The 15,138-nt window shown below is 44.8% G+C and overlaps 1 protein-coding gene across 19 annotated transcripts in view; it reads left to right on the top strand.

The window, feature by feature from the left end:
* Positions 1 to 15,138, top strand: part of OBSCN (obscurin, cytoskeletal calmodulin and titin-interacting RhoGEF) — a 199,853-nt gene that overhangs the window by 15,781 nt on the left and 168,934 nt on the right. For all 19 annotated transcript variants that reach the window (XM_054814826.1, XM_054814829.1, XM_054814834.1 and 16 more), the window contains exons 3-7: positions 3,152 to 3,421; positions 5,664 to 5,924; positions 10,571 to 10,873; positions 11,878 to 12,144; positions 13,002 to 13,277. In XM_054814826.1, coding sequence (XP_054670801.1) covers positions 3,152 to 3,421; positions 5,664 to 5,924; positions 10,571 to 10,873; positions 11,878 to 12,144; positions 13,002 to 13,277 — 1,377 coding nt within the window. The remainder of the gene's footprint in view (positions 1 to 3,151; positions 3,422 to 5,663; positions 5,925 to 10,570; positions 10,874 to 11,877; positions 12,145 to 13,001; positions 13,278 to 15,138) is intronic.

The following is a 15,138-nucleotide window of genomic DNA, read 5'->3' as shown; positions in this document are numbered from 1 at the left end:
AACAGTCAATGTTTATGGAGTTTATCAGATCAAATATAACATTGTTATCTGCAGCAGCTCTTCCTGATGGACCTATAGTAGATACAGCCTTGAATTGTGCTGGGTGCTGTACAAATAGGTAAGAGAATACGCCTACGTTAGAGAATTTGCAATGTAAATGCCAGAATCTGATGGACTGCAGGCCAACGTGGGGTGAAAGAGTAACGGAGGTCCCTGCTCAACTCACCATACTGGCCAGTGGGAGAATAAGTGTATTTATTTGTTTTCACGTTTAACTAGTTAAATGGAAAGTACGCTGAAAGGCTGGTGTAAAGTTTAGTGCTTCCTCCCTCAGAATGTCTTCTTCATGTAAATATTACATGGTTATATACTCAGACACAAGAGCCCCGTGGTCCTTCTGTAGTCCCCTGACCAAATTTAACCCTTTCTGTCTGGCCAGGTACATGCTAGACGATGTAAAGAGCATGAAGATATATTCAGGAAGAGGAAGCTGGTGGGTTTCGGAGCCTCTCTCACGTCTCCAAAGCAAAAAAAGCGGTGGGCTGGGTGAATCCCAGGCTTCAATTTGGTTTATGTGCCGCTGGCTCTCTGAAGCCCCGTTCAGAGTGAGATAAGACTGTGTGCACATGTCAGTAGGACGAAAGCAAAATTGTTTTCAGAGGATATCTGTGACCCCAAGCTGCCAAAGATAGCCTTGCGCCTACTTTCCCTGGCTGGAAAAGCAATGCTGTTACTGCAACTCATACAAAAGAATCAACCGACTCTTCTGTGTTTGTACATTTAACAGCTTTTTCCTAGAGCAGTATTTTTTTTTGCTTTTTTCCCCCCACCTTACATACTGCTTAGACACTGTAAAGGGAGAGGGATTAACGATACAGCCAGTTGCTCCAAGTATGGGAATACACTTGTGTGCTTATCAGGTACATCTCATGTTCCTTCTGGCCCTTGGGCATGTCTATGTGTTCTCAGTGTCGGATCTAGGCTCCCTCCTACCTCACACAGCGACGCTGCTGCTCCCAGAGGCTGGCATCCTTCTGATCAATGCTTTCTTGATCTCACCCTCTTGCTTCTTTCCATAGCATGAAAATGACAATGCTTCAATTCTCCTTGACTACATGGGTTGCTTCCAGAGGTGATATATTGGATTGCAGGGCGGGAGTCTGAGTTGCCTGAAAGTTCAAGAAAAAAAGATAATTAACATGCGGAGTGTGGGCAGAGCAGGTCTGCGTAACTCTACCTGAAGGCTTTTCAAGGCAAGACTTTGACTTGCCTTGAATTGAAGTGCATTAGAGCAAAACATTTTTTAAGAAAATGAACAAGTTGACATGGTGAGCTAGAGTCACCTTCCTGTTCCTAAAGGTGTTGTATGGGTTCCCAGTCAGGTTTTAGTCTCAGGATAACTACCAAGGGAGTAGATAGCATTGCTCCCTCCAGGTGTCCTGTCAAGCCCTTAGGGTCTGGTATCTCTATCCAGGCTGTGCTCAGCTAGAAATGGTCGGAGGTGTTTATGTGACAGCTGCCATCATGGCTGTGCCAGGGGTGGAATGGAAGACCTGCAGCACTGAACGCATGAGCTTCTAGGGCTTAAGTTCAAAAAAGAGCAAACCAGATCAAAGGCAGCGCTGCTCCCGTAGCAGCTCCTGTCCTAATGGTGGGGCAGGTAATGGGCTCAGTTAGGCGCTGAGCTACTAGATCTGAATTTTACAAAAATGGAAGCTCCTGGACATCAAAGCTTGAATCTGGGATGTTTGAGGGCCTCGATTTGTGTTTCTCCAGCCTCTAGAGCACCGTAACTCTTAGTGCGATGTGTTGCTGTGGGCATGGGCTCATAAATCTAAGAGAAGTCCACTCCTGTTTGACTGTTAGACTAACATCTAGCATTGCTGACTGCTAGTGACCACATGAAATCACCAACTGGGGAGCATGTGTGTGGTCAAGGAGAGGGAGAACGGAGTCATGAGAAAAGGCTGGGAGTTGGTGCAGTAGCTATTAGAAGATGAAGGTACATATCAAGATGTGATCTCTCATGAGTGGTGATGCATCAGCACTGCCTAATCCAAGTCTGTGACATGACTATGGCACCAGTCCCGTGGCTGTGACCACCGGCTGTCCTCTTCAGTCCAACCACCCTGTCTCCAGTTAAGTGCTGGGGTATCAGGATGATTTCACAGTGCAGCTGTCACTGGAATTAAACATCGTTCTGGTCGTAAAATATCTTCCCCTCACTGCCATGCAGCTATTTTGCATGTTTGATCTAAACTGGTTTCTCCCTAAGCCACAGAACTGCAGCCCTGTTGCTGGGAGAAAGCAGAGGCAGTTGGGAAACTTGGGCTCTTTAGTTCTTTTGTTGTCATTGACAAAAGCTGATACAGAGCCTTTGGTGCTTGTGGGGAGAACAGAAAAGTCCTCCATCAGTTACTTTGGTGCTTTCCCCCACGTCTGTCCTTGTGTGCACAGCCTCCTCTCATCTTTCTGTGTCCTTTCAGATCCCTCCACCGAGCTCACTTCTGCTAAACAGAACATTGTCCCTAAAACATTGGTTCTTGCACCAGCTGTCCAGCTCAGCTGCTCCCACTGACCCTGAATTGCTGCCCTGTGCCCTCTCCCTAAGACCAGCTTGTTTCCAGTTTACCCACCTGTAGCATTTTTACTTTTAAGGGCTTTTACTCTGACCTGAAGTGGATGCTGCTATACAGAAAGTCAGGCTGGGTGGTCCCTGCCTTCCATTTTGTTGGCACCTCCAAGTGGTGGGGTGCAATGCAGAGGTGCTCATGCTAGAGGACAAGTAGGCCACAAGAGCAGAATTTATTAACCTGATGCTTCACCAACTTGTTTGTGTTGCTTTGGAGTAGAGCAGGCTCCTCTGTGTGGTGGTGTGGGGCAGGTACTATGATTCAGGTTGACACTGGTTCATTTATAGAGAAGTCCTGCAAAACACTTCTGCTGGGATTTAAGATTTTTGTTTTACATTAGAGCAGAACACCTACTGTAGTAGGGCTTGATTATGAGTTTGGATGGCGGCTCAGGACAAATCAGTATCATTAATAAGGAGTGTTAATGTTTAGTTTTTTCTGTTGACATTTATTTGCACACCTCTCACCTCAGACCATCATAAACTCTTGTTTCTCCTTTCTGTTTTTGTCATCTTAAGAACCCTCAATACCCTTCAAGGAAAAACTGAGGGATCTTGAAGTGAGGGAGAAGGAATCTGCCACCTTCCAGTGTGAAGTGCCTGTTCCTAGTACAGAGACAGCTTGGTTCAAGGAGGAAACCAAACTCCGGCAGAGCAAGAAATACAACATCGAAGAAGAGGGCACGTATCGCCGCCTCACTGTCCAGAATGTCACCGCAGATGATGATGCTGTCTATATCTGTGAGATGAAAGAAGGGAGCAGGACCATTGCAGAGTTGTCTGTCCAAGGTAAGAAAGGCTCTTGCTATTTCAGATCAGCCAGGCATTGCCTACTAAGTGCGAGATTCACACATGAGACTCCAGACTCGACCTTGTGAAGGACATTTACCCTATGGATCTGTGCAGTGAAGAACTTCTGGTGTCAGATTCCCTTATGGTGTGAGAGGAGAGCCATGGGTGGTGGGTCAGCGGGTCCCTGGGTCTCCTGCCAGGGTCTGTCTGGGACACACGGTCACGGAGTGGGGACAGATTGTGATGCTACATGAGATATGCCACCTGGTGTGGCCCAATGCTTAAAGGGGCTTCCTAGAAGACAAAGTTCTTGAGCTGTGGCCTAGCATTGTAGACTTTCCTTAACGTGATCCCAAGCAATGGATGTGTTCCCTGGCAGTCTCACACAGGTCTTGTCTGGTGTCCGGCGAACGCAATGGTGTATCTTGTCCAAGAGTGCTGCTGACCACACTGGGAAGCTGGCTTAGCTGGTTTATGGTCTGATGTGTGGTGCAGGCTGTGGTCAGCACCAGCATGGTTTCAGACTGGAAATCAGATCCACGCTCGAGATCTCTGACATCCGGAGCTGCTCTCTGGAGTTTGGAAAGCTGAGAAGAAAGGGGCAAAATGTGGATGTAGAGTCACATCCAAGTCTCCTGAGTCTGGTGGTTTAGGACTGAAGTGCAAGTAGGTGTAGAGCCTGATATGGTGTAGGTGTCTCACAGCCAGTAGACATGCACATCAGGCACAGGCATGTTGGCAGAAGGAGCCATTGGTTCTGAACTCCATGACTTGCTATATGAATAAGAACCTACCCATGCAACACCAGGACCTGTAATTTTTATTTTGATGATGCTTATGCTGGCATCATTGACATCTCCTGGAGCATGAATTGAAGACCTGTAATAGTAACAGGACTGCACTTGCCCTGTCTCTTTTGAAGCCTGTCTTTACTCCCAGTGAAACCAGAAGAAGGTCTCCGCTATATAAATTGGTGCAAGACAGCTGGGTGCGATGCATCATTGTGCAAATCTCTTTTTATATCATTAGCAAAGAGATGGGAGTGCACGTGGGTGGAGGCAGAAGGGGAAATTTAGTCTGGAGACACGGAAGAGTTCAGATGGACATCCTTTTGTTATACCTTCTGATTGGGCTCGACCAGCCAAACACTGTGTGTTTGGCCCCTGTAGGACAGCTGGTATTTGTTTTACTTGTTTGTGCCATGGTATTACAGCATGCGCCATTAAAAATGAGAGTGACTGAGCCAGGTGGAGCTCTCAGGGGGGTGGGGAAGGAGGCAGAGCCTTCCTGGGGGAGCCCTATGCCTGCCCTGGGGGGAGAAGATTCGACAGAACAGGGTGAGGTTGGGTGAATGTGAGAGCTTGGCAGGATGCAAAGGGCTGCAGGGATGAGGACACTGCTGAGGGCAGCAAGAAGCAGACACACGGACAAGCTTTGGAGTGGATGAGCAGAGAATTAGGGTCTTGAATTCTATTCATGAAACATGTGCCTGATCTGCTCCTTCATGGAGGAGTTTGCTACTCATTAAATAGCTCTAGGTGCTTTGACTGGGTGTGAGGGCTCTTCTGCCTTGCAGGGACTGTTCCAGGGCTGGAGCCAGTCACCATCTGTCAATAGGGGTGGACTCCCCAGCTTGGTCCAGGCTTTCCTGTGAGCAGTCACATCTTGTTACTCTGAGGTTATTAGAATAAGTGATAATCATCAGTCACTTAGGGCACAAATAAGTGAAGTTCATTCCTTGTGAATTTCTGGGTTGACTCTAAGATGAAATCTGAGGTTTTCAGTGATGTGTTTGCTGTCTTGGTCGCCTAACTTACTGGTAACTTTGATGGAGGCAAAATCCCAAAGACAGATGAGAGACCTGACCTACTTTAGCAAAGTTTTAATTTGAATTCCCAGCATATGCGGGCAACGAAGGCCATATCACTGTCAAATCTGTTCTTGGCAAGGCCATGTACCTTGTGCTTACCCAACATCAGACTCCACGTTAGGCTAAAAACATGAGTGACTGTAGTCAAACAAGATTGCTTTTCTCTCTTTAAAGACCAAAATGAGTCCTTGGGATTATCAATTCTGTGTAACTGAGAGCCTAGGAATTAATTTAGGGATGTCTGCACAGTGTCTGCAATGTTTTGGTTAGGTGAGAGCTGTTAGCTAGTCCTGTCGTAGTCTTGATGGTCCAGTGTTACCAGAGACTTTAATATCTGCTGTTTGCTCATCATAATTAATTTATTTAAAGGGAACATCATTAAAAAACTTCCACGAAAGACAGCGGTCTTCATAAATGATACAGCCATCTTCTGTGTGGAGCTGGACAACGAATGCCAGAACATCCGATGGCTGAAAAATAAAGAGGAAGTGAAACCCAGTGATCGAATCTCCATCACATGCTCTGGCAAGCAACATACCATGATCATCCGAGAGTGTAAGATGGAAGATGCTGGTGAGATTGCCTTCCTGGCTGATGAAAGCAGGACTTCTACCCAGTTCACTGTGACAAGTAAGCTTCAGTTTTATTTGGTGTTGATGTTGGGCCTTCCCTAGCAAGCAGGTATTCCCGTGTTGGCACTGTTGTTTTAGGTACCGCCATGGTAAGTTTGTTGTCCAAAGACAGCAGAAGGTTCAATGCCTGCCACAAAAGGCTGACAGCCTGAATGCTAGCATTATGAAACGTTATGGAGAGATCAAAACAGAGAGAGGAGTCCTGGGTAAAGAGCATGGCACAAACATGTGTCTCCTCTGTACCATTCTCATTTCATGCTGGAGCGAACGTAAACTAAGTGAGTAAAACATGGGGTAAGGGACACGTGTGTTCTCCCCATCAGGAGGTGTTTAGAAAACATCGTGTAAGTTGCATACATTGCAGTTGTCCTACTTGATTGTACACAGAGCACCACGGGTGTTCCACCTACATGTTGACCTCCATTTTCCAAAATGATTACTTTCTTTGAGGGGCATTTATCAATTTTTGCTATGGGGATAATACTTCTTCTAGCAAATAGGGGCCACTCGTCTCTCCCTCTCTCTCTCCGCTGAGGATTTGGAGGGGAGAGTCAGCAAGCATTCAATTCCTTCCCTAGGTCTTGAGTCTACAGAGACATGAGGGTAGCTTGTGAGTATGCTGGCTATGATAGAGAAGTAGGTAGGTGCCCTGAACATTTCTGGCAGACTATTTCCATTCTAGCAAGCAAAAACATCTGTGAAGGAACATCTGCGTACACACATGTGAAGCATTTCAGGGGCAGTCAAACATTCACCAAACTGGAAACATCTTTGATTTTAGCTTCTTAAGCTGTTTGCATTAAAGTAAAATATAAAAATCCCACAAACAAAAACAACAACAACAAAAAAAACCACAAAAAACCAAACCTGAAGAAAAAGGGGAAATACTTCATCCTGAAAATACAGTTTCTTTCCTTTTGTGGAGACCAGCAAAACCATGTCCTCTCTCATTCTGTTTTTGACATGACAAAGCTGGTAAGACCATGTGAATTGATGGTAGCTAAGCTGAAAGATGGGACCTTTGTCTTGATTAGCTTTATTTGGGGGGACTGATAAAATATGCAGGCTGCAGAATTCCTTCAGCTGGCACATCTGATCTGAGCAAGGGTTTCCATTGACAGAGCAGTAGCAGCAGGTCCAATGTAATTGAGATTAGACCCAAAATGAAATTTTGGTGAAGTTGCCTAATTTTATGAAGCTTTATTTTGATGGCATTGCATTTTGTAGGCAAAAGCTACTTCATTTAATGCAGAGAACTGCATGTGGTTTCTACCTCTGCTGCATTTCCAATTTGCATGTGAACAAGTCACCAACTCTAGTCACCGTTTGGGAAGAATAATACTTCTTTTCTCCCACCACCACCTCCAAATTTCTTTTTACCACTCAGTAATTGCAATCTTTAAATAAAGGTTTATAACTGCTGTATTATCTCAGCTTGGTTTGGGCATTCTGATGCTACTGAGCTCAAATGAGGAGAAAATGAGGTAAGTGTTGCACTTAGCATTGTGACAGTTTCTAAGGTATTTGGAAATCTTTAACATTCAACCAAGCACCTATTCAATGGTAACAGCAAAGTTCACTTTGCTGTTTAATTGTGAAGCAAGTGTTGATTCATGGAATAGAAAAAGGTAAGAAGCTGCCTTCCCTCAAACAGGTGTATCTGAACAAAATATTACATTACGGTTTCTGATGGTAAGGTCAACAGATCTGATTCCAGGATCTAGTGTTCAGCTTAATGCTACACTAATGGGACCTTTGGCAGCCAGCTCTGATCAGCAGTAACTGACAGACTGGTAACTGTGGACCCCAAAACACTCATGTCTATTTAAGGAAAAGTGTATTGCATTGAGATTTCCTATTTTTACACTTTATGCGTATCTTATTAGCTGCTCGAAGAATCTTGTGTACTGTGTTCACATCTTCTTCAATTAGCTGGAGGAGATTGGTGCTTGCTGTTTTAATAGCATTTATCAGGCAAGCAATGTTTACGTATTTACTTGGTATCGTACATTGTTACTGTGCCCGTTTTACAGATGGGTAAACTGAGGCAGGGAGCAGATCAGTTTTCCCAGAGTTTGGTTTTTAGTCTAGGCTCATCGTATAGGCTCCCTCTATAGTCATGAATACCTGAGTATATACAATGTGAGATGCATTTCACCTGTCTCACACACCTTTAAGCTGGGATGAATTGCTCCTGAGTGTGCTGTGCTCCGTGGGATTACAGTCAGAGTCTGGTTGACTGACTTAAACCAGACACCTTTCAGACAGCCGAAATGAAATGAATCTTTTACTGTGTCAGTAGATGTGTAACTAGAGCGTATCAGGTAATTCCTTGCCTCTTGACTGTATCAGTGGCAGAACATAGTGAGTAACTGATGGGATTTTAGCCTTCTCTAAAGGTTTCAAGGAAAGGGTGAATGTAAATCTTCATTATGCGAATACCTGCAGGGATACATTTGTGACCTCAGCTACTGTAAAACAGCCACATCCCCTTGATTGTAGGGCCTCAGGGTGGGGACATTTCTTTGTCATTTTCTTTTGAGGTTAATTTCCCAATTCCAAAACCTGGCTGTGCATAAATTGCTAAAACAGAGACCCCCAATGACAGCTATCACTCTTGGGGGCCCAAGTTACAAAGGACCTTCTGAGTGGGAATAGCATAAAATTCAGAAGCAGGACAGAGGACAGATACCCAGATGAAAACATCTGCTGAGAATCATAGAATGGTTTGGGTTGGAAGGGACCTTAAAGACCATCTAGTTCCAACCCCCCTGCTGCGGGCAGGGACACCCTCCACTAGACCACATTGCCCAAAGCCCCATCCAACCTGGTCTTAAACACTTCCAAGGATGTGGCAGCCACAGCTTCTCTGGGCAACCTGCTCCAGTGCCTTCACAGTAAAGAATTTTTTCTAACATCTAATCTAAATCGACCCTCCTTCAGTTTAAACCCATTACCCCTTGTCCTGTCACTACACTCCCTGATAAACAGCCCCTCACCATCTTTCCTGTAGGCCCCTTCAGGTACTGGTAAGCCGCACTTAGATCTCCCCGGAGCCACCTTTTCTCCAGGCTGAACAATCCCAACTCTCTCAGCCTGTCCTCATAGGAGAGGTGCTCCATCCCTCTGATCAGCTTTGTGGCCTCCTCTGGACTCGCTCCAACAGCTCCATGTCTCTCCTGTACTGGGGCCCCCAGAGCTGGACGCAGTACTCCAGGTGGGGTCTCACCAGAGTGGAGTAGAGGGGCAGGATCACCTCCCTCGACCTGCTGGTCACACCTCTTTTGATGCAGCCCAGGACACAGTTGGCTTTCTGGGCTGCAAGCGCACACTGCTGGCTCATGTTGAGCTTCTCATCAATCAATACCCCCAAGTCCTCCTCCTTGGGGCTGCTTTCAATCCATTCCTCACCCAGCCTATAGTCGTGCTTGGGATTGCGCTGACCCATGTGCAGGACCTTGTACTTGGCCTTGTTGAACTTAATGCAGTTTGCACGGGCCCACCTCTTAAGTCTGTCAAGGTCCCTCTGGATGGCATCCCTTCCCTCCAGCATGTCGACCACACCACACAGCTTGGTGTCGTTGGCAAACTTGCTGAGGGTGCACTCGATCCCACTGTCCATGTCGCTGACAAAGATGTTAAACAGTGCTGGTCCCAGTACCGACCCGAGGAATAGCCAAGCCCATGCATCAAGCAACTGAGATGTCTGTAACTTTAAAACCTGTTTATTCATATCTATCTTTTATGTCTGAAATGTCCCAGTTGTACAATGTTTAGGTGCTCATTGTTGAAATCTGTTGAGAATCTGGGCTGGAATATTTAAGATTGGAACAGGTTCTTCAGAATAAATGAGGGACGTAGTCTGCTGGCACAGGCTGCTTTTTATGGGGTGGATTTACATTGCTGCACAGGATGCCACATCTGTGTGTAAAAGATTGCGAAATATCACCGCACTCTTCCTTGATGCAATAGTACATTGCCATGCGTTGGTTCTCTCAGGCACACCTACGTTCCTGAGTGCAGGGACACGTATGGTTGAAATCCTGACAAAAGATAAATACCAGCAGACTTAAAATACTAGTGCAAATATCCCTGTGCAATGATGCCTAGTAAGCAGGGCAAAATTGTGCTACCTTGCCAGAGTAATCCCATTGAGGTATTTTTATTTTTATTTAGCCTGGATTCATATCAAGGAAGTGGATCAAGAATTTGGTGCACAGAATTTCGAACAACCTCTGATGGTGGTTTTACTCATCTTCTGAGTGAAAATAACAAGCCTAGTGTTAGTCTGCAGGAGCAGAATAGGAAGTGGTGTGGGTCTGTATCTAGCACTGAAAACTCACGCCTATGAATTGTTCCATTGTAGAGACTGTGCAGACAGTTGTAATATTGTGTAGAAATCACATATGTTTAGCTGTGGAGGTAGGAGTATTACACATCTTTGTGTAATGCAGCCCAGAAGCATTTTCTATCCATTCTCTTGCTTTTCCATCTCACATCAATATTTTATGGAGGTTTGTTAAGCAAGAGTAGTTTTTAGTCCAGTGTAAGCTTTTTCAGTGAGGCACAGTGGCTTTTCCACTCTGACATAAACTTCTTGCTCTGTTTTTTGTTTTTTTTTTTTTTCTTTTTTCCCTTGTACAGCTCCCAGAAAACCTCCCACCCAACCCCCAGCTGACCCCGTGGTGAAAAATAAAACAGAAACCTCAGTGACACTAGCATGGTCCCCTCCAAAGATGGACCGCCCCATTCCAATTGATGGCTACATTGTGGAACGCAAGAAACTAACTGGCTTTACCTGGGTGAGGTGCCATGAGTCTCATGTCCCTGTCCCAGAGTTCACGGTGAGCAACCTGTCAGAAGAGTCTGACTATCAGTTCAGAGTGTCTGCAGTCAACGCCTATGGACAGAGCCCCTACCTGGAGTTCCCAGGGAGCATGCACCTCGGTGAGCACAAAACCATCATAAAATGGGTCCGTCTGTGCTGTGGGTGCTCTAAAGACATTTTCCCATGACTTTGAGGATGATACAGTAATAGCGCAGCAAAACCTTTCTCATTTCAACCACTGACCGTTGCCAACGTGGTGGTGGTTGGGTTTCTGTGATAGAGCTGTGGGTATGCTTGTATTCCAATATCTGACATCAGGCTGTGTGAGAGGCAGAGCTCTCTACAATGGATCTTAAGCCTGTAAGGGCTGCTCCTAAACCTGGTATGAAAAGAAAAGTTGAGGTAGACTTATGATATAATTTTCAGTATTTAAATATCAAAACTGTATCTACAGAATATTTATGTGGTGAACATACTGTCATGAAAACCAGGTTCCAGTCAGTCTCTCTTTAATCTTAGAGTTACTAGGACAAATACGGGGATTTTACTTTATTTCTAGGGTGCCAATGTGCCCATAGAATTATTATGAGCAGTGAGATTGTGTCTTCCTTTGATTTGTTGCACTGGAAAATATCTGCACAGGCTTTGATTGTACTATGTCTTGTTATTGTGTCATCCTTTTCCTTAGCTGTCTGAACGTGCCTGTGTTTTTCTAGCATATCTACAAGTGGCTAGTAGGCTGGGTGGCCTCCTTAGGATCCTTCTGAAAACTAAGAATAACAATGGTTATTAAATAAATAGCACACTTGCTAGGGAACCTAGGTGTTTCAGGCTTGTAATGCTTTTAAATATCTTCAGGAAAAAATAAGTAAAATATACCTGTTGCTCTTTCCCTCAGAGGGACTTACCCTAATGCCAGAGGTCAGTTACCTGCAGCTGTAGAAATCAAATCCTGTTGACCAACCATGCATTGCCTTCAGTGCATGCAAATTGTATAGGGCTGAAGGATTTTACTCTCATGTCTTGTTTACCCCAAAAACTTTGTTCTTAGGAAAGATTATTGTCCAGCATGGCAGTCTTGTGTCCTTTGATCTCAGAGATACGTGTTGTTTTACTTCCCCAGAGCCAGTCCTGGCTGTGAAAACCCCCCTGACAACCGTTGAAGCTGTACCTGGAGGGGATGCCCTGTTTACTATTGACCTTACAACGACATGTTCTGGCACTTGGTACCTTAATGGTAAAGTCTTACAGGAAAGTGAGACCTATATCATTAAGAGAACTCAAACTACTCATACCCTGATCATAAAGAAGGTCACCAAGAATGATGATGGAGCAGAAATAAAATTTGTTGCCAATAATGTTGACACCAGCACCAAGATGAGAGTGAAAGGTATTTACTTTGATCATTATCCTTTCTTCTTCCAGTCAAGGGGTGGTTGCTGTGACTTGATGATTAGAAGTAGGTCTAGAGGCTTTCATTAATGCCCGGACCGTAGGTAGCATCTGAAATTGCATCATAATGTGGTTTCTGGTAATGACCTAACCATGATAGCATAGGGTTCAGAGTGAAGCTGTGGATCTAGCCAGCTGCTTGGTATCTGAACTAGACTGCTTAACATCAGCTCATGAATTTCTGTAGTTCACAACCATCAGTGAGCAGATTCTGTCACCAGATCTACCACTGAGTCACCTTAGACCAGTAATTTCAGCTCCAGGTTTGGCTAGTCTTTCTGACTGTAGTGGAGTCATTCAAATATAAAGGAGCACTAATTACTAACAGAGTTTGGTTTTTTTCTTGGATTTTTTTTAGTGTACCACAGATGTGTGCGATCTAAAAGTTAATATCATGTAACTTGATTTAGCATTGAGAGTTGGGTCCTCTGGCTTTCCTCTATGAAATGAGGATAACATCTGTATCTACCCACACTGCATGGCAAAGGGTAATGCATAGGCATTCATTCTGGAAGGATGTGTTTGACTTGGCGTGAAAATCTCTGCAGAAGCATGTTTAGAATATTTATTATTAATCCATAGAAAAATGTGCATTTTCCCTCCCCTGCAGTGACTCTGTCAATAAAACCATATCAAGTCTTCTGAACTGGAAAAAATTGCTTGGTGTTGGCATGAGTGTGAGGGCAGGAACAAGACCTAATGGTTTTTCAAACATCTCGGAGTCTACAGCAGACACATTTCAGGGACATATTAGCTCGATATAACTTGAAATAACAAAAGCTTTGTTCCTGACAGGTGCTGCAGTGAGATTTACCAACAAGAGCAGAGATATAGAAAAGGTCTCTGTTCGGCTGCGGGAGGAAGCCAAACTTCAGGCTGAGCTTTCAGATGCAGAGGCTACTGTGAAGTGGATGAAGGATGGAAAAGAGCTCAAGGCCAGTGAAAAATATGAACTTCAAACTGTGGGGAAGAAGCACATCCTGAAAATTCACAATACTGCAGCAGAGGATGCTGGAGTTTATGAGTGCATTTGTGAAGGGGATAAAATGGTCTATCAACTTTCAGTGAAAGGTATGTGACTGCCTGGCCTGCTCCTGCCCGAAGCCAATAGAGTCATCAAGGGACAGAAAGGGAGTGCTCCAGAGGCAGTGCAGGGAGTTGTGGTAACTCCCTATCAACACCTAACGTTGACAGTGTCTGTAGTCCCAGAGTAGAGAAGTTGGGAGTAAACTTGGGATCTAACACCATCTCAGTGGTAGAAACTGTGCTTTCACTCAAATCGATGTCTTGTTATTTCATGAGATCGAATGGTGGGTAGTGAAAAGGTGCTCTTGTGATGAAGAACTTCAGCCACAGGGACAGGACATGATGCACATGATTCCATGTCTGCCCTATGCTTGCTATCTGATGTCAGACAAATCACTGATCAGCTAGTTCAGCTCTGATTAAGGTTCTGACGGACCAAGACCATCTTGTCATTGTGGGATTTTTTTTCTTCTTTGTCTGGTTTTTGTTCTCTGTCAATACCCTGGTGGGTAAGAACTGACCTTTCCAGGACACACTGGATGGCTTGACTCATTTCTGTTTGCAAGGTACTCATATGGAGGGCTGTACAGAACAAACAGCAAAACGTCATTTTCTTTTACTATGTCCCGTTTGTTAGATATGAACCAGTACTGTTTTATAACAGCCCTGTTGTTCACATGTTCTTGTTTTTATGTCAGTCCCTTCCCTCCTGATTGCCTGCTACCTAGCTGGTGGGCACATCCACTCCCAGAGCAAGACATGGAGTCTTGAACCTTTACTCTGAAACCAACAGCATTAAGCTTCCCTCTCACAAGCCCTTCCCATCTGTGCAAGCTTTTATGAACTAGTTCATAGGAGAGTTTCCTCTGCCTTGAATGGGACCAGGTTTTGGCTGAAAAGCCCCAGTGTATCCCCAGATCATTCCTCATGGGTATCATCCAGTTGTCTACTAAGGTTCAGAGTGTAAAACCGGACTCCAAGACAGTCTAACCTGTTGTCAGACATTGTCTGGGTTGAGCTCTGTAGCTGTTTTGCTTTGAACTGGCAAGTTCACTTTGTAAAGCCATTTGATTTCTGTGTTCTGTCCCGTAACTCATCCCTCACCTTCTTCCCAGCAATGATTGCACTGTTTCTACACTGAGTACGTATGAGGTGCTTCAACATCTTATTCTGCTGGTTTGTCGCCCTCCTTGGTCTCTGTAGAAAAAACAAAGCCCCAGAGTGATGTGTGTGTGTTGCGTTTGACAACTTGCTTGGTTATTCTCAAAGAGTAAACTCAAAAGAAGCATGAAGAAAGCTGAAAAAAAAATTAAAAAATATGACTATATTTATGGAGGGAGGAAGTTGCTGTCTATACTTGGCAGCTGCTCTTAATTTTGGTTTTCTTCTCTCTCTCTGCCTCTTTAGTATCATTTTTCTCACTGGCAGATCTACCCACAGATTTAATTGAATTAGCTGATGGACATTTCCATGCGCTTTCCACCGTAATGTGACTATCAGAGGAGCAATCAACACTATTATTTTAAAACCTGGTTGACAAGCTGTAACTTAAACATCTGCCGTTTGTAGCCTGATTCATGGAGAATCAGCTTTGACATATCTCATCCTTGTAGGATGAGGCTCACAAATGCCATCCCAGTATTTTACCTTTCAGCATCGCCACCTTTTATCTGTTCCTCCTGTAAACCAGACACAGCTAGCTGGTGAATCATTTGATGTACGGGTCAGCTGCGTCTGGCACATGGGCATCACGCGGCTGCTGGGAGGCCACCGTGCTGAGCCACGGCCAGAGGTGTGTCGCTCATTGGGCCTCCTGCCCAAAAAAGCCCCTCTAGAAAATGCACTTGCCATTTATCACTCCACGTGCCAGGCATCCCCTGACACATGACCTCCTGCATCGAAACAG

This window comes from Grus americana, chromosome 2 (assembly GCF_028858705.1).
Source record: "Grus americana isolate bGruAme1 chromosome 2, bGruAme1.mat, whole genome shotgun sequence".
Lineage (NCBI taxonomy): Eukaryota > Metazoa > Chordata > Aves > Gruiformes > Gruidae > Grus > Grus americana.
The sequence above is the reverse complement of the archived record's forward strand: the minus strand, read 5'-3'. Positions and strand labels throughout refer to the sequence as shown.